The sequence below is a fragment of the Podarcis liolepis genome, assembly GCF_965112155.1.
Source record: "Podarcis liolepis genome assembly, chromosome: 17".
Classification (NCBI taxonomy): Eukaryota; Metazoa; Chordata; class Lepidosauria; order Squamata; family Lacertidae; genus Podarcis; species Podarcis liolepis.
In genome coordinates this window covers 5,140,062-5,161,619 of record NC_139571.1, presented here as the reverse complement: position 1 = coordinate 5,161,619, position 21,558 = coordinate 5,140,062, and the positions used below count along the sequence as shown (strand labels likewise).

Sequence of the window (21,558 nt, the reverse complement as noted above, 5' to 3'; positions counted from 1 at the left end):
AGGGTGCTGTATGTAGCAGATCACCACAGCTCAGACTCCACAGGATCCCAGAGTTTACATTTGCCTTTCAACCTGGCCAGCAAGGCTTCTCGCTGCTGCCAAGTTACAAGCTAGAAGCATTTCAGTGTCAAACGCCAGCAGCAGACTTTGGTGTTGTTGTTTTTTAATACCCTCATATTCCTAGATAATCCTTTCAAACAGTGTTTTTCAATGTCAGAGAGAAACATGCCCAACTTCCTCCCATAACCTTGAAGCTGTTGCCCGAAGCTATGCTGCAGGTGTTAGTAAGAAGAATCAACAATAGAAAGAGGCAAGGTTAAAATAAAAATAAAAAATTCCACAAGGCTAGGCTGAAGACTCAGCGTCAAATCTCCAGGTGAAATGAAAGCAAGGAGGAGGCAAGGACCATCTGAGCCAGTTCAGAGCCCCCGCTGGAGGGCTGAGTACAGGACAGCGTTCTCCTACCAGGGCTCATCCAGCCATCTTTCACTACAATTCCCATCGGCCCCAAACATGCATTCAATTGTATAAATGTAAATAATGGCAGAGAGCTAGTGGAATGGAATGGCTAAGTTGCAACTTCTTACACAGGAAGTCCCTCCATATCGAGGTTTCGCTTTCACTGTGAACCCGCTAGGTCAGAGGTGGGGAACGTGTGGCGGCCCTGATGTTTGTACTCCAACTCCCATCAGCTCCAGCCAACATGGTCAGGCATGATGGGTGTTGTAGTCCAGTTACCGTATTTTTCCGTGTATAAGACTAGGTTTTCCCCCTAAAAAATAATGTCAAAAATTAGGAGGCGTCTTATACACATATACATCTTCCCCCCATTTTCTTAAATCTGAGTCCCCCAAAATAGGAGGCGTCGTACTAACCATCCCAGGGCGCTCAACCACTGCCACAATGTCCTTTCTTCTATCAGATCAAAATGAGCAGATAACAGCAAAGGTTACTAGGTTCATAGGCAATTAGAATAAGGGCCACTAAGTGACGGCTGAATCAGGACTTTAAATTGTGCTCTTATATCAAATTCCCATTTCTGCATACACAGTGGTACCTTGGGATGCGAACGGAATCTGTTCCGGAGCCCCGTTTGCATCCCAAACAGAACGTAAGATGCGATAGCGCGGGTACACTGGTTGCGTTTCGCTGCTTCCACGCATGCGCGTGGTGTCATTTTGAGCACCTGCGCATGCGCGAGCAGTGAAACACGGAAGTAACGCGCTCCGTTACTTCCAGGTCGCCGCGGACCGCAACCCAAAAGCGCTTAGCCTGAAGCGTATTTATCCCGAGGTATGACTGTACTGTAATGTTTTACTGTTGCTATGACCATTGGCTAATGCGAATAAAGTATTATCTTATCTTATAAATGAGGGTGTCTTATAGACGGAAAAATACGATACATTTGGAGGACCATGGGTTCCCCAGCTCTGCACTTGAGCAGGCCACCCTTTGCTGCCCATAATACTGACTCACCTTGCAAGGGTGTCGTGAGGACTGTGCTTTGAATGCTCTGAAGCGCCGTATAAAAACAAAAGGTTTGGTTATTATTGCACAAGCCTGGAGGTGGGTTTTCACTTCTCCTCATATTCGCCAACAGACAGTGTGCATTAGCCGCTCTTCGGGACGTCCAAACCTATCTGAGTGTGGAAGAGGGACAAGTTGCGGTAAGGAGGCAAAAGCCCGTATCCCTCTTAAGAGTTCCTTAGATTGCACCCTTGTTCCACCGCCTCGCTCTTCCCTTGCACAGGTTTTTGATGCCACCAACACCACGCGGGAACGGCGGACCCTCATCCTGCAGTTTGCCAAGGAGAACGGCTACAAAGTAAGCAGTCAAGTGAGCAGCCTGTAGGCAGAGGAGTTAGTCAGAGTCCCCTGTGCCAAAAGTTGTGTGTTCTAAATTCTGCATTTAGGAGTATTCCTTTAAGGCAGGGGTAGCCAACTCCCAAGAGACTGCAATCTACGGTACTCACAAAGACTGGCAGTGATCTACCCCCTTTTGGGCGGTTCAGGTCAAAGTTGTTGAGCTCTTTTTAGAGACGAGGAAAGACCCGTTTTTGGGGGGTGCAGGGCAAAAAAGGGGAACCAAACTTGTTAAACTTCTTTGGGAGGAGACAGTGATCTACCAGTGATGTACCACAGACGTCCAGTGATCTACCAGTAGATCACGATCTACCTGTTGGACATACCTTCTTTAAGGCATGGGCAGGCAAACTAAGGCCCAGGGGCCAGATCCAGCCCAATCGCCTTCTTAATCCGGCCCGTGGACGGTCTGGGAATCAGCGTGTTTTTACTTGAGTAGAATGTGTCCTTTTATTTAAAATGCATCTCTGGGTTATTTGTGGGGAATAGGAGTTCATTAATTTTTTATTTTTCCCCCAAAATATAGTCTGGTCCCCCACAAGGTCTGAGGGACAGTGGACCAGCCCCTGCTGAAAAAGTTTGCTGAGCCCTTCTTTAAGGTGGCGGCGGCAGCACTTTGGAACTCCCTGCCTGTTGATATCAGGCAGGCACCATCACTGTTCCATTTTAGACATCTGCTTAAAGCTTTTCTGTTTCAGTAGGTCTATCTGGATACATAATTTGGTTACATCTGTTCTTAAATTTATTATGGATGTTTTATTGGGCTTTAATTGTTTTAGAGGTTTTTAAACAGTTGTAAACATGTTTTTTTAATTGTATTTTTCTATCAGAATGAATTTATACAAAATTTATACAGAATGAATTATGAAAACTAAGGGTTTGCTTGATGGGCATACCTTTGCTCACTCCCTGTTAGCGGACGACGGGGGTCTTTTTCAGTGGGCTCCAGATCTCCTGCCACATTTTACACACACACACACACACACACACACACACACACGGCAGCTGGGAAAATTAGAAAGTGCGGTTCTGGTGAGACCCCAGCCACACACTTACTTTCCCAGAGACATCTATTCATATAAATTAGCACATGTGAATTTATGTTATGCCAGTAACATAACATAAGTACCCTTAAGTACCAAGCAATGCCCTTGGTTAGAGAGCAGTATGGGGAAAAGGAAGAGATAACAGGTATCCCCCCAAAATTACGATGCTATTTGCACAATGAAGAGCATATTGCTACAACCACAATGAGACATCTGCAAGCATAAAAGTCAAAACCTGAGATCCTTATAAATACAACTATGTACCCAAACCAACATTTGTGTTGAAATCTCAGCATGTGTTAATGAAAATGGGAGACATGGTCTCCACCCCCCAATAATTGAAATAAATACGATAGAGATTTTGTTTCCTGGGTATATTTGTCTTTCTTACTTTGCACTGTCATCTCTGGCCAAATAGATTTTGAAGACTTTTTAAAAGCACCACAAAAGCCTGCAAAATTTGCTCACCAGTAGCAACCCTTCCACTTTGTACTCCTTCATATTCTCTGGGGAGGGGGGAAGCAACCATCTGGCTCCAGCCACCAAAAGAAAACTGTTCTGATGGCAGCTGCTTGCCTACCACATACGTTCTCCCTGCCATGACATATCACTCTGTCACTACAGGTCTTCTTCATTGAATCTATCTGCGATGACCCTGATATCATCCAGGAGAATATCAAGGTAAGACCTCTCTTCTCTTTTGCACCAGATCAGCCTTTGTGGCAATGCTTAGAGAAGTGTGAATGTCCCAAGGGCACCTGTGTTCCAGTGCAAGCATGGGCTGCGGAATGGTGACTAGATAGGTTCACATGAAAATGTGAGCTGAAATGAATTTCTCTGGCACTGAAAATGGGGCTAAGTGCTTGTGAGCCCTGCCTTCAATGAAGCACAGCATCCCAAACCTAGCATCCTTTTCCAGCCATCCTACTGGCAGGAGAGGATCAACACCATCCTTTTTCTTAAGCTTACACCAGTATGGATTCAGCCTGACTGGTTGTGTGTGTGTGTGTGTGTGTGTGTCCGTGTCCCTTTCTCCAACCTTGTCTTACCTTGTTTTGCTTCCTTACATCACCCACAGCAAGTGAAGCTGACCAGCCCTGACTATAAGGACTGCAACCGAGATGAAGTGGTGGAGGATTTTCTCAAGCGGATTGAGTGCTACCAGAAAACCTACCAGCCACTCGATGACGACTTGGACAGGTGAGAAGGCAGTTCTGCCACTGCTTGCAAGGCCTGCCTTGCAAAGGGGAGGGAACACTGTGTGTATTCCATATATACTGGTACCTCGGGTTACAGATGCTTCAGGTTACAGACTCCACTAACCCAGAAATAGTACCTCGGTTAAGAATTTTGCTTCAGGATAAGAACAGAAAGAAGAAGAAGAAGAGTTTGGATTTGATATCCCTCCTTTCACTCCCCTTCAGGAGTGTCAAAGCGGCTAACATTCTCCTTTCCCTTCCTCCCCCACAACAAAGACTCTGTGAGGTGAGTGGGGCTGAGAGACTTCAGAGAAGTGTGACTGGCCCAAGGTCACCCAGCAGCTGCATGTGGAGGAGCGGAGACGCGAACCCGGTTCACCAGATTACGAGTCCACTGCTCTTAACCACTACACCAGACTGGCTCTTGCCACCAGAAATTGCGCAGCAGCGGCGCGGAGGCAGCAGGAGGCCCCATTAGCTAAAGTTAAGAACAGTTTCAGGTTAAGAACGGACCTCCAGAACGAATTAAGTTCTTAACCCAAGGGAACCAGGCAGAAGGCCTTCTCGGTAGTGGTGCCTTCCCTGTGGAACGCCCTCCCACCAGATGTCAAAGAGAACAACAACTACCAGACTTTTAGAAGACATCTGAAGGCAGCCCTGTTTAGGGAAGCTTTTAATGTTTGATGTATCACAGTATTTTAATATTCTTTTGGAAGCCACCCAAAGTGGCTGGGGAAACCCAGCCAGATGGGCGGGGTATAAATAAATAATAATAATAATAATAATAATAATAATTATTATTATTATTATTATTATTATTTTATTATTACCACTGTACCAAATTTGCTGAGAGTCTGAATTTGCAGCAAAGAGGATTTCAACCATCTATAAACAGCATCAGCAGCAAGCACTCCTGGGGGTGTACAAAAGGTTGAAAATAACTCTGGGCCTTCCATTAAAAGTAAAAATGTAATATGAGAACTGCCTTGCTGGGTTAAGATGGACTTCCCCTTTCCCCCCCACAGCATTTGGTTCTCAAGAAGTACACTGCCTGGCCCATGGAGGCTCTACTAAGCTGCCATGATTATAGCCATTTATGGACCTATTTACTCTGTTTTAAAACATGTTTATACTACCTTTCCTCATACCAGACTGCAGGGAAGCGTGCAACCATCACCCCGCTTTCTTACTGGTTCTTGACTATCTCATACACCAAAGTTTAGTACTGAATTTGCTCCCCAAGATTCCTCAGGGAATTCATAGACAGAGCATGGCATCAGTTGCCTTTTGCTGTTCCCAGCACTTTGTATTCACAGATCTGCTGCTGTACACAGAGAAGATCTTTGGCTCTAGGCCCTCATACCTACGGAACCACCTCTCCTGGTTTGTCCCACCGAGGACCTTATGGTCTTCAAATAAAAACATCTTGGAGATCCCGGGACACAGGGAGGTTAGGCTGGCCTCAACCAAAGCCAGGGCTTTTTCGGCTGTGGCCCCGATCTGGTGGAAAGCTCTGTCACAAGAGACTAGGACTTGACATCTTTCTGCAGGGCCTGCAAGACAGAGCTGTTCCACCAGGCCTTTGGCTGAGGCACAGTCTGACCCCCTCCTTTGGTAATCCTCACAGAACTCTAGCCCAATGGTTGCCATTAATTTGATTCTGAATTGATTTTAGAATTAATTGATTTTAGAATGCTGTGTTACTTTTATTGTTCTTAGCCACTCTGAGCCCGGCTTTGGCTGGGGAGGGCAGGATATAAATAAAATGTTGTTGTTGTTGTTGTTGTTGTTGTTGTTGTTGTTGTTGTTGTTGTTGTTACTACTACTACTACTACAACTACTACTATTACTATTATCATGGCTAATAGTCATTTGTGTTGTGTAAGCTACTCATTATTATTCTGTAGTATAAAATGCCGTAAGTTTATTACGCAACGAATGAGCAGCGCAGAATTCCCCAAGGAGTCTCACACGGACTGTGCAAGGGCTTCTAATCTCACCCTCTCCCACTCAACATCCACAGGTCCCTGTCCTACATCAAAATCTTCAACGTTGGCAGTCGGTACCTTGTGAACCGGGTTCAGGACCATGTACAGAGCCGCACAGTCTATTACCTGATGAATATCCACGTGACGCCCCGCTCCATCTACCTCAGTCGGCATGGGGAGAGCGAGCTCAACCTGCGGGGCCGCATTGGGGGCGACTCTGGACTGTCTGAGCGCGGCACACAGGTACAGCAGAACCCTACCCGCCAATCAAAAGGCAAAAAACAGGTTTTTCTTACTGTGAATTCCTGTGTTTAAAGAAGGACGGAAGCACTGTCACTTCTATTTCGGAATAACCTTCCCTGTTGATTTCTCCTTGTTGACGGGTCCGTTTTCAGCTTCCCCCAAACTAAACTGGGAAAGCTAGTAGAATCCTATCTGGGTAAAGCAGTAAGAAATGGCATATATCCCATTACTCATGGCATTAGGGCTGCCATATGTCCAGATTTTCCCAGGCATTACCGGGATTTCAAAGGCTGAATTGATGTCTGGGGGAATTTCTGAAAGGCAGAACTCGTGTCCTGGATCTCAGGCAAGTCAATCGAAAAATTGTGGGTTTTTTGGCATTTTTGTAAAAGAAAAAGTTCAACAACTTTGGTGGTGTTCTGGTTTTTGCTTTTTGAAATATGGCAACCCTAATTCCTATGATACTTTCTGTGCACTGAAGACCTTTCTTTCCCAATAAGCCTTTTGAGTGAAGGATGGTGACGGTGACGATCCCAGTCTGCATCTACATTGACCTTGAAATTATTTTCAAGTATGCTTTTTATTATTGATGTTTAGATCACTTTTTATGGGAAGTGATTCACAAGTGGAATAAGTAAAATGCTAACAATCAACGGGCTTCATGGAAAAGCACAGAGTTGCATTCAACAAAGCAAGGACTTTCACAGAACTTGCTCTCCCTCTTCCCCACCGCCAACATAAGATGCTCTGGAGGGCTGGCGGAAGCACCAGAACAGATGGCAGGATGCGCAGGGGGTGGCGATGGAGCGAAGGTTCTGTTGCACAAGCGAAAGTCCTTGCACAAACGGGGCAACTTCATTGGATACAACCCCTCACATAGAGGCTGTCATATTTCTCAGACATATTTGAACCTATGTTTGTTCGGTGTTTCCAGTTACAGCTCCAACGAAGTTATTCCTGATGAGCAGTCTCCCGTTAATATTTTTAATATGGAAGTGTTTACATGACTCTTTGAACAAAAACCTGTCCTTGAGCTCCAAGATGATGTTGTGCACACATGAGTGATAAATTTGCAGACACAATTGCCACCACTTCCCCTCTCAGAGAATGCACAACATAGATTCCTCAATGCCATTACCTGTATAGTCATACCTCAAGTACTGGAAAGGGTTACTTCCGGGTTTCCCTGCTCACACATGCGCAAAATGACATCACGTGCATGCACAGAAGCGCCAAATTGCAACCCGCGCATGTGCAGATGCGGGTTGCGCTCTTTTCATTTTGCGAACAGGCCTCCGGAACGGATCCCATTCGCAACCAGAGGTACCACTGTATAGCAGAAAAAAGTGCATTTGTTCTTGCAGTGTCTTGCCCTCAACTTTGGGAGAAATTCACACACCAAAAAGATCTGAGAATCTCTTGCCTCACAGCAAACCTCTGTCCCTCAGCGCTTCTCCTCACCTTCTGTCTTGTTCTGTCTCTCTGCCTGCCAGTACGCCTGTGCCTTGGCTGGCTTCATCCGCTCCCAGTGCATCCGTGACCTCAAAGTATGGACGAGCCACATGAAGCGCACAATCCAGACAGCAGAGGCGCTGCATGTGCCCTACGAGCAGTGGAAAGCCCTGAACGAGATTGATGCGGTGAGGACCAACAGGAAATGAGCACAATCCCTTCTTCCCGCAGTGGGGGAACTAGGAACTAGGGTCTCGCACTTCTTTGGTCCTAATCCACCAGCCCTGCCTGCTACTAGGAGGCATGGCTTCCTGTTCCAAAATCCCTTATTAGAAGAAGAGTTCGGATTTGATATCCCACTTTATCACTACCTTGAGGAGTCTCAAAGCGGCTAACAATCTCCTTTCCCTTCCTCCCCCACAACAAACACTCTGTGAGGTGAGTGGGGCTGAGAGACTTCAAAGAAGTGTGACTGGCCCAAGGTCACCCAGCAGCTGCATGTGGAGGAGCGGGGAATTGAACCCGGTTCACCAGATTACAAGTCCACCGCTCTTAACCACACCACACTTTCTTCCCAGAAAGCTAGTCTAGACATCCCAGCTCCTTCCTTCAGCGTATATGCTACTTCCTGTTTTATGCCAAGAATGTAGGCTGAATTCAGATATCCCAGCTTCATTTCGCCCCCAGGGTGTCTGTGAGGAGATGACCTACGAAGAGATCCAGGACCACTTCCCAGAAGAGTTTGCCCTACGAGACCAGGACAAATATCGGTACCGCTATCCTAAGGGAGAGGTAAGGAATGCCCAGTGGGGGATCTGGGGGCTGAGCATACTTAGCACATCACACGCATGGGAACTGACCTGTGGAACCTCAGGCTCCCAATGGGAAGAGCTGGTTGGGAAGAGGAAGCAAGCAGCCTACCATGGAAGAGAGTTACGAAACTCCTCGAGGGAGGGAGAGAGGGCCTTAGCACCAAAGCCAGGACGACTAAGGGCATCTCTGGATAACCTAATGCTTACATCCACCCAGTCTTACGAGGATCTGGTGCAGCGCTTGGAGCCTGTCATAATGGAGTTGGAGAGACAAGAGAACGTGCTGGTTATCTGTCATCAAGCGGTCATGCGCTGCCTGCTTGCCTACTTCTTGGACAAGAGTGCAGGTACCAGAGTATCCTGTTCTGCATTTGCAAGCTCCCCCTCCCAAATCTAGTATCATGTGTATGGCAGCAGTTTTGAGCCCAAGTCCCTACGGTCTCCTGCAGAAGGTGGGGCATTCTCCCATAAATAGCATTTCCTCCTCATAGCACCCACTGCCAGAAAATGATGGCTTTTCTCTCTTGCAATCTGATATTTGGAGTATTCACTAGTGAGGCTGACTGTTGTTTCCCTCTCCCCACCAATACACCACCCTCCACAGACTAAGGGGCTGGATCCCTGCTCAGTGCTCCTCTTTGTCTCATTTGCTGTTCTCTCTCCATCCAGAGGAGCTGCCTTACCTCAAGTGCCCGCTGCACACCGTTCTCAAGCTCACACCTGTGGCCTATGGTGAGTGTCTGAATCTAGGAGAACAACTCAATACCCCCTTCCTCAAGCAGGAGGCCTGCTGAGGGATTTCAGAAGTCCTGGTTATTTGCTTTAAGAAAGAGCTGGGAGATACCTTATCCCCCAAAAAACATTTGGGGTTGGGGAACTTTTTTGGCTCCATGGGCAAGATCCCTATTAGAATCTATGTTGCAAGCCAAATTCCATCCACCTGTCAAAATCCTTTGTGCTTTGGAAGTCTTCCTCCCTACTCCCTTTAAAGCATGTCATTCCAAAACTGTTGAGAATTTACTTAGCCCCACTTCCAGTACATTCCCTCTCTTGCTGTGGCCGTGGAAGATTAAAAAAAGCAAAAACATACTGGCTGTTTTCAAGTAATCAAATGCTTGCCTAATAAGCCCAGATGCACATGAGCTCCTTTGCTGCTGCTTGAACTCATCCCTCCATGTGACAATAAAGCCAGCTAACCACAGCTTGACATTTCTTATAAGAACATAAGAAGAGGATGCTGGATCAGGCCAATGGCCTTACAAAGAAGCCAGAATTTGCAAGCCAACTTTAAACCATGAACGCCCTATTGCTCCCCTTCACTATTTGTCTCTTGTTACTTCAGGAAAGGCTTCTTAGTTTTGCAGGCACTATTAAAAATAATGAAGTGTTGTTTTAAAAAACCACCCAGATGACTCTCTCCCAGCTATACTCTCCTAGGGTAACAGCCTAGGCCTGGTAAAAGAAGAGGGGAAAAAAAAAACACCCAGCAAGAGCTCCACCAACAACTGCCATGATGGGTGTCCAAGACAGCTTCACAGCCGTGCTGTTCGCCAGCTCAGAATGCTCTTTGAGCTGCCAAGGTCTTCCCTTTAGTCCTGCCTAAGTCAGTCTCCCAGTTTCCAACTAGGACAATTAACTATTCCCTCAGACAAGAAGAAGAGTTTCGATTTGATATCCCGCTTTATCACTACCCGAAGGAGTCTCAAAGCGGCTCACATTCTCCTTTCCCTTCCTCCCCCACAACAAACACCCTGTGAGGTGAATGAGGCTGAGAGACTTCACAGAAGTGTTACTGGCCCAAGGTCACCCAGCAGCTGCACGTGGAGGAGCAGGGAAGCGAACCCAGTTTACCAGATTACAAGACTACCGCTCTTAACCACTACACCACACTGGCTCTAAAGAAGCTTGTCCCAGCCTATCCTTTAACTGCAAAATGCACATGAGCTGAAAAAAGGCACAGGTGGCCTGGTAAATGCTGGGTACATCCATCAATGTTCAGTAATTGTAGGGTTGTTATTTGGGACAGGTTGCGAGGTGGAATCGATTTTCCTCAACATTGAGGCTGTGAATACACACCGGGAACGGCCACAGGTAAGCGAGAACCCTGCCACATTGAGAAATATCCCTAACCAAGGATCTAGTTGGATCCTCTGGAAAGGGTCTGTTGAAAGACCTTGCATGCAACTGGAAGAATTCCACATAGCAGTGGCTTGCTATAAAGCTTGTCTCCAGGTGATACTGTTGAGAACCGAGAGCTTTGCTCGCCAGCTGCACCACTTAGTCCTACCTGCTGACATCACTCCATGGGGATCCTCCAACAGGAAAGACCACCTTGTTCATACTCATATTTGTCCCTCTGTAATATTTTCCTCTTATCTTCCCACCCCCACTCCCAGCATCTTTCCTACAAAGCTAGCCAGGCCCCCTTGTACCGGCACCACCACAATGTGCCAATGGCCAGCCCTCAGCCAACCAAACAACCCTGCTGGAGTGATCTGGGGCGGTCCCCTCCCCCTTGCCTGCTTGGCCCTCAGGTAAAGACTCCCCTACCCTCAGGGGCGGAGGAAGGGGGGTGCGGTGTGGGTGGGCTGCCCTGTGTGTCACCACTGAGGGGGGTGACAAAATGCTGGGCGGCACTCACCGCGCCCGAGGCATGTGTTTCTCTTGGGAGTGACGCGGTGTCTTGGGTGCCCGCAGGCTCCGCGCTGCCCCAAAAGGTCTGCCTGCCTCCTCCTCCTCAGCTGTAGGGCGGCTGAGTGGGAGGAGGTAGACAGACCCCTCAAAGCCCCTGCAGGTGGCTGGCCCTGCCCCTGGGCACAGGGCACACACACTGTCCCAGGCTCCCGATCGTCTTGCTCCACCCTATCCGGCTCACTAACCTAATACTATCCCTCCACAGACCTTAGTTGGCTTCACTTGCTGTAAATCCAAGTTCTTTTGCTAACCTGGTTAATTAGGTGTGGGTAGTTTTCCAAGCAAATTATTTCTCCTTCGTAGCTACTGGGATAGGGTTGCCATATTTCAAAAAATTCCTGACACCCGCAAAGTTTTTAGGAAGATCCAAAAATTGTTGTGCTTTTTTTGGGGAAACATCCTCCCAAAATAGTGATGTTAAGCTTCTGGAGCTGTTTCCGCTGCTTTTTCCATTGCATTGCCATACATCTGGGTTTTCCCTGACATTATGCTGATTGTGCAAAATCCCCCCCCCCCCCCGCCACACCCTATTTACACCCGAAAACCAGGACGTGTCAGGAATTCTCCCAACGTATGGCAAGCCTATACTGGGAGATGGGAGCAGATTATTATGGCAATACCTTAAGGACAAGGCTGCATTGTGCTGGTCAATTCACATTACACAAGAAAATCATATTTGCAAGGTGGAGCGGTGCAATGGTCTTGCCAAATATTGGTCCACATTAGAAGAAATGATAAAATAGAGGTGGCAGAACAGAGGAGTGCAGTGCAGACATTCCAGCTCCAATTCTAATGGAACCATTTCACCACGCTAGTTTAATTGGGTGTGGATGGGGTGTTCAGTTCCCCCCTAACTTTGTTTTCTAATTTAAGCCACCGTTCAACCATCTTGCACTTCTTTTCCTTTCTCTTTCTGCAGAATGTGGATGTAGCAAGAAATCCTGAGGAAGCACTAGGCACAGTGCCAGACCATTATTAACCATGCTGCTTATATTAAGAGAATCCTACCTTCCATTCTGCTGGCACTCATCCAGGCAACAGAGTGCCACCCAGAGAAATAGTGGTGGGTGCAGGAGTTCTGGACCATTTTGCCTGCACACTGCCTTATGAGTGAGGGGGCCTCTTGAATAGCAATTTGTGGTCTAGGATTGCCTGCCATAGGATGTGTGAGGCCCTGGCAGAGACTGTTCACTAAGAAAGAAAAAGGCTGTAAACAAACAATGGGGTGGGTGGGGAAGGGATGAAGATAGGCCTGGATTTTAAGCCCTGTTGTTTTCATTTTGAGACAGTTTAGCACGTGCTTACATTTTCAATAGGATATAAAAACATTTGCTCCGACCGGATGTGCCCTATATTTTTAGTTTGTTTTAATGAAAAAAACACTCTTTACAATGTGTGTTATCCATATTACAGAGGCAGTTAAATAAAGAAATATTCTATATCTGAGTGTAACTTTTACCTCTGATCCATATTCTCCTGAGCAATATAAAACCATACAAAAAATTTAAAAAAAATTATCACAAAGACGTTGAACTTAACCATCAATCAGACATGTTCCTTATGGATAAATCTTATCGGACTGAAGGATTAAGTGTCCCAAGTGTATTACGGAATCTTTCCTCCATTTGGAGGAAACCTACCAAGCTGCACAGAGTGCTTTATATGGAGCCAAACCCTATAAAATGAACCTCAAAGCACTTCTCCCAGCTGTACTCATGGAAGGCTGCAGACCCACTTCCACTTGGGGATTCCAATGACTCCCTGTAATCCAACGCCGTAACAGCTATTTTCTTCTTGCAGCATTGGCCTCTATTTCAGCCTCCTGGTAATGGCTCATCCAGGATTTTGGGTCCCTTTTCTGTATCTGATTGGGGGAGGGAATCAGATGGACACAGTTAGGAAAAAACAGAATTGTTATTTTTTGCAAATATTTTTTTATTAATTTTCAATTACATATCTCCAATATAAGCCACATTCTAACAACAGAATAGAAAGCTATACAAGAAATCAGAACCTTTTCTGCCTGCTCAGATGCTGCCAACATAATTTGGGGGTGCGGAGAGAAAGGAGGAATTCTATGCAGACGAACCAGAATCAGGCTGCACCTCTTAAAAAAGCAGCATAGGATCTGTGAAACTGCACAAGAGCTAACATTCCAGTATCATGTGTTGCAAGCAAGTTGCTTTCCCCTATGACTGCAGAGAAGAGCCTGAATACATTTGAAAGATGTCTAGGAAAAGCTCAGAAGTTGAGAGTGATCAACTGAGGAAAGCTAACAATGGCCAGTCCCCTGCAGTTAAGTGTTTGCCCCTATACCCTCATAATCCACATATAGTATTCACAACCTTTACTTTTTTTCCCTTTTCTCCATTTCTCTGCTTCATAAATATTTAAATTTTAAAAAATCAGAAAAGGATGGTCTAGGATAAAACATGCAGGATGTACAAACAGGGGAACATTTCTTTCATTTATTCCAGTACCAGAGTCTGGGCCATTTATTCTTAATGCTGGGTAGACTTTTGCTGCAAGTACAGATTTGGCTGAGATTTTTTGGTACAGCCACATGGGCAAACTCTGTAGGCAACAGAGTCTCTCAATGGAAAAATTCGACTGGTCATGCCTTATAGCAGGTGACTAGTACCTTAGCAACAAACTGTAACACCTCCTTCTTGGAAGTTTCTCTAGCAGCACGTGGTCCCCATCTGAACTCAAACTCAGGTGGATCAGTGTGTGGGAGGCGAGTATATTCCAGGTACCTAGAAAGTGAGAATTGCATGATCACTGCTACAATCCTTTGTAGGAAAAAGCCATCCCACACACAGGAGAATTGTTGCTTAGTCGTTTAGTCGTGTCCGACTCTTCGTGACCCCATGGACCAGAGAACGCCAGGCACTCCTGTCTGCCACTGCCTCCCTCAGTTTGGTCAGACTCATGTTTGTACCCCTTCATGGATCACTGCCTTGCCGTGGCAAAGGGGCTTGAATAACTCAGAGAAACTATGAGCTATGCCATGCAGGGCCACCCAAGATGGACAGGTCATAGTGGAGAGTTTTGACCAAACATGATCCACCTGGAGCAGGAACCGGCAAGCCACTCCAGTATCCCTGCCAAGAAAACTCCATGGACAAAGACACAGGAGAATAGAAAGGCTAAAAGCTGAAGTATCTGTACTCCAGTTGAGAGTTGTCTGACGTCTCCCAGGGCATGTAAACTCAGCTGGACATTATAAACAGTCATGCTACAATTTCTGCCATGAATGTGCTCTGTGCACACAAGATTTCAATCCCACACATTTGCGTACAAGGAACAAATGCAATGAACCACTGTTACAACCCTGTGCAGATTCAAGGAATTTAGCCGTACATCACTACTTCAGAGCACAGATCGTGTTTTGTTTCTGCCTAGGTAAGGGAATCAGATACTTTTGGTTCCTGGAGGAGGATGAAGAGAAAGATCCCCTTAATAACCTATACAGTATTCTAATCATAATTCCCTTCTCTAAAGAACATATCTGGTCTTGGTCTCCCACCCCATTTTAGGCACTAGAAACAAAACAATGACTTCTGGATTCTAGTCTCCTAACACTTTTAAACCAGTACAACACATTTCTCTTCTCTACTAAAAATGTAGAAAGATTTGCAATTCCTGACTCACTTTTGCTTGACAAATTCCTCTGTCACGAGCTTCTTCACATCACCAAATGCCTTGCATCTTCCCCTGGAACGGTTAGAGAGTGGGATTTTGTCAGGGTACATAGTATCAGAGGAGCAAGGAGTTATTTGCTTCCCCAATTCCCGAACATAATTCCACCCACTGAAGGGGTTGGGTCTGTGATTCAGATGGCTACCCCTGGACAATCATACCTAAGGCTGTCAATTCGCAGCCTCTTCAGCAGCTCCCAAACCGCAGCTGGATGGAGAGAAAGCAAGAGATGAGAGTTTGCAACTGAGGCTACCAAAGAAGTCAGATGAACTGAATGGAGTGCAACTCACATTCTTTAGCCACATTGCCCTTCATGAAGATCAGGCTGAGAATGGCAAGGAGGAGCCCCATCTTGCAGATGATGTCATCGCTGCAAAAAAAGAGAAAGAGATTCAGTCTCCCAACACTGGATTTGGTGTTTTAACTGAAGCTTGGGTTATAAAGCAAGAAACAAACAAACTCAACCAAATGCTTTTAACTTCAGGAACTGATAGTTCTGATGCCTTGGCTAAAATGCATGCTGCGAGGAAGAAATAGTGCTGGCCTGGGATCAAAGAATCACACACCAACACTTCCTTTTTGTGTGTTCAGAACCACTTCATCTCGCCTTAGTCAAATGCAGCGCTTGTAATAGTTTAACAAAGATCACTGAATAAGTTGTTTTTCAAAAATATCTGAATTATATCTGAAAGCATAGTACCTTAATTGCCAGGTGAACTGAATGTAAATTAAGTTCATTTTGGGGTAGAACTTCACATTTTGGGGTAGGTCATATTCAAAGTTGATCCTCCTACATGTGTTTCTTACTCTTTAAACTTTGGGGGACCTGTAAGCCTAATCATCACAGTTGGGAAAAATAAACATTTCATATTCCACTGTGTGTGTGTGTGTGTGTGTGTGTGTGCGCGCGTGCTTTCATGTTTCCTTAGTCTTAAGTATATTTTACACATCAGCACAGCAGCCTGTAACATTCTGAATGCTGAAAAAAATTGTTTGCAAAGGGGCTAACATTAACTGGAATTAGTTCCTTGTTAGGCAGGGTGAACCTGAACTGGCTCTTTTTAAAAAGGAAGAGGAAATTAACATTCTAGGTCAGGGATCATATGGTAGTTGGTAGAGTTGGTCTTGTGCTTCCTTCTGGTAGAACCTTAACGTCTCTCTGAATAATAAAAGAACAGGATGATAAGCACCAAAGCGGGGGAAAGAGAGAGAGGGGGTTTCATTTCATTTCCGTTTCAGCTGGGACTGCCAAAAGAGAACCAGAACACACACTCTTCCCTCTTCTGCTTACTCTTCCAAGCTCTGTTCCAGTGGTGGCAATCTATTGATCAAGATGTATGTGGGATTTCTGGAGTCAAGTTCCACCAACTCCATTCCAAATACCTGACAAAGCAGAAAAAGATAAATACATTCAGACCAGAGTGTAAAAGGCCAATTTTCTCTTCCACTATTACAATCCCATTTAAGGAAGATAGAAATCACAACTAGATATTGAGAAAAGAATCAGTTCTATCCCTGGCATAAATTGTATTGCTCAGAATTTGAATCGCTGAGTAAGGATATCTGACTTGAAGCATCCTTCATTGTGGGTCTGGATTTTCCACACTATACTAAAGGCCTAAGAGTAGATAAACACATTCAAGCAATCTCTACAATTTATGCAAAAAATTGCCATTTCTTCTCTCCCTATATTCATGTCAAGCCATAGCACATCAGTCAACCTGACCTCAAGGACAAAAAACTGCTATGCTCCTAGCTTTTTAATGGTCTATCAAACGATTTCAGCTTCAGAGCCACTGCTTTGGCCTCACTAGACACTGCAAAAATCTTCTCTGCAGTCCTGCTTTGAGAGGCTGGCCTTATGAGAATCCACAAATAAAGCAAAATGGATGGAGTCGCACACTTCTGCCCAAACCAATAATGGATTCCTCCCTCACCAGCTGAAAGATCCCATTGGCACGTCTGATGATCACAGGAAAGATATCTTTATAGTCTTTGATAACATGTTTCAGAACATCTATAAAGGAGACAGATAGGTTTGTTGACCAGGTCTTCTTACATTGTATTTTAAAAAAAACCACACAAACATACAAAGCAAAATTCCATTGAAAAAAAATCTGAACTAAAAAAATATATGAAGAGCAACTAGAAAGATATATACTTGACTGAAGCAAAGCTTTCAGAACTTGGAAATATGTGCACAATAACTCATAAGGGGTTGGGAACCAAGGAGACCTAGGCAGGACGTCTGGTAGCTCTAGAAGCACAGAAGTGCCAATACAAATTTGCTTAATCTCACCCCGAAAACAGAATTTGGGTATCTCTGGCACGAAAGCAATTTGGTCCTGTTCTTACCTGCCCTTTTAACTGGGATCTTCTTTTGGTCTTTGAACAGAAAAAACTGCACGAGCTCTTGTGCCTGTAGGGAGAATACAACATAGGCAGTTGGTGGGTCTATGTCTATGCTGCAATGCTGTGGGCACAGAATTCAGTTACCTGAGAATTTCAGCCTTCATTTTAAAAAAAATTCTAGAATTATGACTGCAAATCTGGTTGAAAAGTGTGTAGACAATCTCAGAACCCAGAACCGTGGCTGAATAAGATTTTCAATGGTTGCCAGGGAGGGTTTCAGTGTCTTACATCTGCGACAGCTAACAAAACAAGGAAGACCATGCCAATCTGTACATAGTTTACACAAGTCACAAAACTCTATTTTTACTAGCACTTTTTTTCAACTGAATGGACATAGCTCTGGCTATAGCCAATCATGACTGTGAGGCCCCAAAGAAGCATAAACCATTGCAGCAGAGGCTCCTTTACTTTGAGTTCCACTTGATTCCGTGGGTGTCGCCCCAACTTATGCCGCAGCTGGCTGGGTGTCATCGTTAGACTCAGTGTGCCTTCTTCATCATCTGAACCCGTGTGCTGTGCCTGGGTAAGGAAAGAGGATTCGTTTTTTTAAAAAGGCTTTGGGATCCAGCTGTGGGATTCACACAGGCCTGTCATCTCTGGAGATGTCAGCTCTGATCTCGCGCTAGCCACATGTAGAGATAAACATGCTTGACATTCTCTGAGCAATTTCTTACCAAGACTACAATCCTATGCACATTTATTTGACTGTAAGACCCTCTGAACCCAATGGAACTTATTCTAAGTAAACGTGCATTGGAGTGTACTATTGATTGGATTACATTTCTCTGTTGAAAAGCTACAACCTTCCATATATATAGCTGAACATTTAAGGTTTCAGCAAGTTCTGTAAAACTCAAGTGCAACATGCAAATGCCACCCATCATATCTGAACTGCATAAATGTACTGGAGCCCCAGCCGCTAGCCAAAAAGGATGCAGGGCAAAGTGCCGCGTCTGCACACGCGTGGAGCGGCTTGTGCTTCTGTACATGCGTGAAGCAGCAAACCCGGAAGTAACCCGTTCCAGTACTTCCGGGTTTGCCATGGACGTTCACTGGAAAAGACGCTAGACAAGGCGGACGTTCGCGGAGATATTACTGTATACATGTCTTAGACACTTGTCTCTACCATATGGAGATTTGCAACCAGCCAGGTATGAAATCTGGACTCTGCTACCTATCCAAATGCAGGTGATGTTGGTGGCTTAGGGCTATCTTTTACCACTTATGGGTTGCAGCTGGTGAATTATCTTCTTTTCATTCTTATCTTTGTGACCTTTTGATTGAATTTTTAGAATAGAATAGAATAGATTCTTTATTGTCATTACACAAGTGCAACATTGCACAAAGTGCAACGAAATTGGATGCCATCCCTTAAAACAACAAAAGCAAAACAACAACAACAACCAAACAAACCACATTCCAGCCACACCCACACCACACCCATCAAACTCCCAGGTCACACTATCGAGTTACAGCATTCAAAAAGGCCACAGCTCTTGGATAGAAACTGTTTTTCAGTCTATTTGTCTTTGACTTGATGTTTCTATATCTCCTGCCAGAAGGCAGTAGTGCAAACAGACAGTGTCCCGGGTGAGATGAATCCTGCAGGATGTTATTTGCTTTCCTAAGACAACGGGAACCGTACAGTTCTTCCAAAGATGGGAGAGGATGACCAATAATCCTTTGGGCTGTGGTTATGACCTTCTGGAGCACCTTCCTCTCCCTAGCTGTACAACTGGAGAACCAAGCACAGATACAGTATGTAAGAATGCTCTCTATGGAGCCTCGGTAGAAGGACACCAGCAGTCTCTCACTCAGATTGTTCTTCTTTAAAAGTCTGAGGAAATAAATTCTCTGCTGGGCCTTCTTCACCAGAGCAGTGGTATGTGCGCTCCAAGTCATGCCCTGATCGATAGCTACTCCCAAAAACCTGAATACCGCCACCCTCTCCACCCGTTCCCCGTTGATATACAAGGGCTGAATGTCCGCCTTTTTTTCCTGTAATCCACCACCAATTCCTTGGTCTTAGCCGTATTAAGAGCCAGATTGTTCTCTCCACACCAAACACAGAGCCGCTCCACCTCGTCCCGATAGGCGGACTCATCCCCTCCTGAAATGAGCCCTACCACCGTAGTGTCATCAGCAAACTTGATGATTTTGTTGCTGGAATAGATGGCTGTACAGTCATACGTATAGAGAGTGTAGAGCAGGGGACTCAACACACAACCCTGTGGTGAGCCGGTGTTAAGGCTAAGGGCTGTGGACATGTGTGACCCTACTCTAACCCTCTGGGAACGTTCTGACAAAAAATCCAAAACCCAGAGACAGGTGGAGTTGGAGAGTCCAATCGCCTCTAGCTTGGACACCAGTCTATGGGGGAGGATAGTGTTAAAAGCAGAGCTAAAATCCACAAACAGCAGCCTCACATAACTCCCCGGCTGCTCCAGATGGGACAGAGCAGCATGGACCTTTTGTGACCTTTGTGACCTTTTGATTGAATTTTTATGCAGATTGGTGTTTTTACAAGCTACTGTTTAGTTTGAGGGAAGGGGGGGCTGCATCTAGTTTTGTTTGGCAGTATAAGCTATACATTACAACATATTAATAAATCAAGAAGTCAGTCCATGTGCAGTACCTGAGAAGGGCCGGCTCCCTTGCTGCTACGTTTGCTGTGGGACATCTCTCCGACAAGAGCTTGTGGGAAAGAGGAAGAGAAAGCTATGGCAGGTGTATTCTTGTCTCCCTTACCTTTGTCACTCAAGAACGAAGCCAGCACATGTCCCCTCCCGACTCCAGTAGAAACTCGGGGTCCAGGGCTACATCTGCCAGTTCCCCACTTCAGAAACTGCCACTCCCCCAAAACACACGCTGCCAACTCCCCAGAGCAAAGCAGGGCTCGTTGAGCCTTTAGAAATCATGCAACAGGCAGATTGAGGTTGAATCCTGACAAGACAGAAGTACTGTTTTGGGGGGACAGGAGGCGGGCAGGTGTGGAGGATTCCCTGGTCCTGAATGGGGTAACTGTGCCCCTGAAGGACCAGGTGTGCAGCCTGGGAGTCATTTTGGACTCACAGCTGTCCATGGAGGCACAGGTCAAATCTGTATCCAGGGCAGCTGTTTACCAGCTCCATCTGATACGCAGGCTGAGACCCTATCTGCCCGCGGACTGCCTCGCCAGAGTGGTGCATGCTCTGGTTATCTCCCGCTTGGACTACTGCAATGCACTCTACGTGGGGCTACCTTTGAAGGTGACCCGGAAACTACAACTAATCCAGAACGCGGCAGCTAGACTGGAGACTGGGAGTGGCTGCAGAGACCACATAACACCGGTCTTGAAAGACCTACATTGGCTCCCAGTACGTTTCCGAGCACAATTCAAAGTGTTGGTGTTGACCTTTAAAGCCCTAAACGGCTTCGGCCCAGTATACCTGAAGGAGCGTCTCCATCCCCATCGTTCTGCCCGGACACTGAGGTCCAGTGCTGAGGGCCTTCTGGTGGTTCCCTCACTGCGAGAAGCCAAGTTACAGGGAACCAGGCAGAGGGCCTTCTCGGTAGTGGCGCCCGCCCTGTGGAACGCCCTCCTATCAGATGTCAAAGAGAAAAACAACTACCAGACTTTTAGAAGACATCTGAAGGCAGCCCTGTTTCGGGAAGCTTTTAATGTTTGATGTATTATAGTATTTTAATATTCTTTTGGAAGCCGCCCAGAGTGGCTGGGGAAGCCCAGCCAGATGAGCGGGGTATAAATAAATAATAATAATAATAATAATAATAATAATAATAATAATAATAATAATAATTAGCTCAACAGGTTAGGCTTCTTAGGAAAAGCGGCGACTACGACATTTCCGGAAATAATAAGAAAAGCAACCCGCCTGCTTCTGGAAAGCCTGCTGCGCCCCATATCTAAGACTGCCAGCATCCTCCGCCGCCGCCCCACCCCCCGCAAAAGAGTCAGCAACCCAACAGGCAGCAATCCAACAGGTAAAACCCACGCAGGCGGGCGGGGGGCGGAGCCCAAGCCGGGTCCTCTCGGCGAGGAAACCCCTAACGCCGCCGGAGCACCAACCACCACGACTCACCTCCTCCGCGGCTCGCTTGCAACTGCGCGGCACCGCGCGAGGCCCGCCCTCTCGGCACTTCTGAG

The 21,558-nt window shown here is 46.0% G+C and overlaps 2 protein-coding genes across 9 annotated transcripts in view; one reads left to right on the top strand and one right to left on the bottom strand.

Annotated features, from left to right (window-relative positions):
- PFKFB1 (6-phosphofructo-2-kinase/fructose-2,6-biphosphatase 1) overlaps positions 1-12,745 on the top strand; it is a 20,239-nt gene extending 7,494 nt beyond the window's left edge. For 3 of the 6 annotated variants that reach the window (XM_083483075.1, XM_083483076.1, XM_083483074.1), the window contains exons 4-15: positions 1,601-1,667; positions 1,751-1,825; positions 3,534-3,590; positions 3,988-4,109; positions 6,132-6,339; positions 7,833-7,979; positions 8,479-8,583; positions 8,821-8,950; positions 9,273-9,335; positions 10,630-10,694; positions 11,000-11,137; positions 12,217-12,745. In XM_083483075.1, the coding sequence (XP_083339201.1) occupies positions 1,601-1,667; positions 1,751-1,825; positions 3,534-3,590; positions 3,988-4,109; positions 6,132-6,339; positions 7,833-7,979; positions 8,479-8,583; positions 8,821-8,950; positions 9,273-9,335; positions 10,630-10,694; positions 11,000-11,137; positions 12,217-12,276 (1,237 nt within the window). In that variant the 3' untranslated portion in view covers positions 12,277-12,745. The remainder of the gene's footprint in view (positions 1-1,600; positions 1,668-1,750; positions 1,826-3,533; positions 3,591-3,987; positions 4,110-6,131; positions 6,340-7,832; positions 7,980-8,478; positions 8,584-8,820; positions 8,951-9,272; positions 9,336-10,629; positions 10,695-10,999; positions 11,138-12,216) is intronic. The other 3 variants (XM_083483079.1, XM_083483077.1, XM_083483078.1) reach the window with 2 other exon arrangements.
- LOC310696970 (non-structural maintenance of chromosomes element 3 homolog) lies at positions 12,638-21,558 on the bottom strand. Of its 3 annotated transcripts, none has more exons than XM_083483208.1 (11): positions 21,494-21,558; positions 20,047-20,105; positions 17,820-17,930; positions 17,355-17,418; positions 16,937-17,016; positions 16,291-16,382; positions 15,290-15,369; positions 15,161-15,206; positions 14,952-15,014; positions 13,939-14,053; positions 12,638-13,161 (listed from the first exon to the last, which is right to left on the bottom strand). In XM_083483208.1, exons 2-11 carry the CDS (start codon positions 20,089-20,091, stop codon positions 13,081-13,083), a joined length of 777 nt encoding a protein of 258 aa, XP_083339334.1. In that variant the 5' UTR covers positions 20,092-20,105; positions 21,494-21,558; the 3' UTR covers positions 12,638-13,080. The 3 variants fall into 3 exon arrangements, with proteins under 3 accessions (XP_083339334.1, XP_083339335.1, XP_083339336.1); XM_083483209.1 differs by having other exon boundaries at positions 20,047-20,354; positions 21,216-21,514; XM_083483210.1 differs by lacking the exon at positions 21,494-21,558 and having other exon boundaries at positions 17,820-18,684; positions 19,899-20,105.

Excerpts from the sequence above, each read along its gene's own strand:
- LOC310696970 (XM_083483208.1), bottom strand. The coding sequence starts at position 20,091 with ATGTCCCACAGCAAACGTAGCAGCAAGGGAGCCGGCCCTTCTCAG. Across the intron at positions 15,207-15,289 it reads GGGCAATGTGGCTAAAGAAT|CTGCGGTTTGGGAGCTGCTG; the intron begins GTGAGTTGCACT and ends CTCTCCATCCAG. Across the intron at positions 13,162-13,938 it reads TGTTACAGTTTGTTGCTAAG|ATACAGAAAAGGGACCCAAA; the intron begins GTACTAGTCACC and ends TCCCCCAATCAG.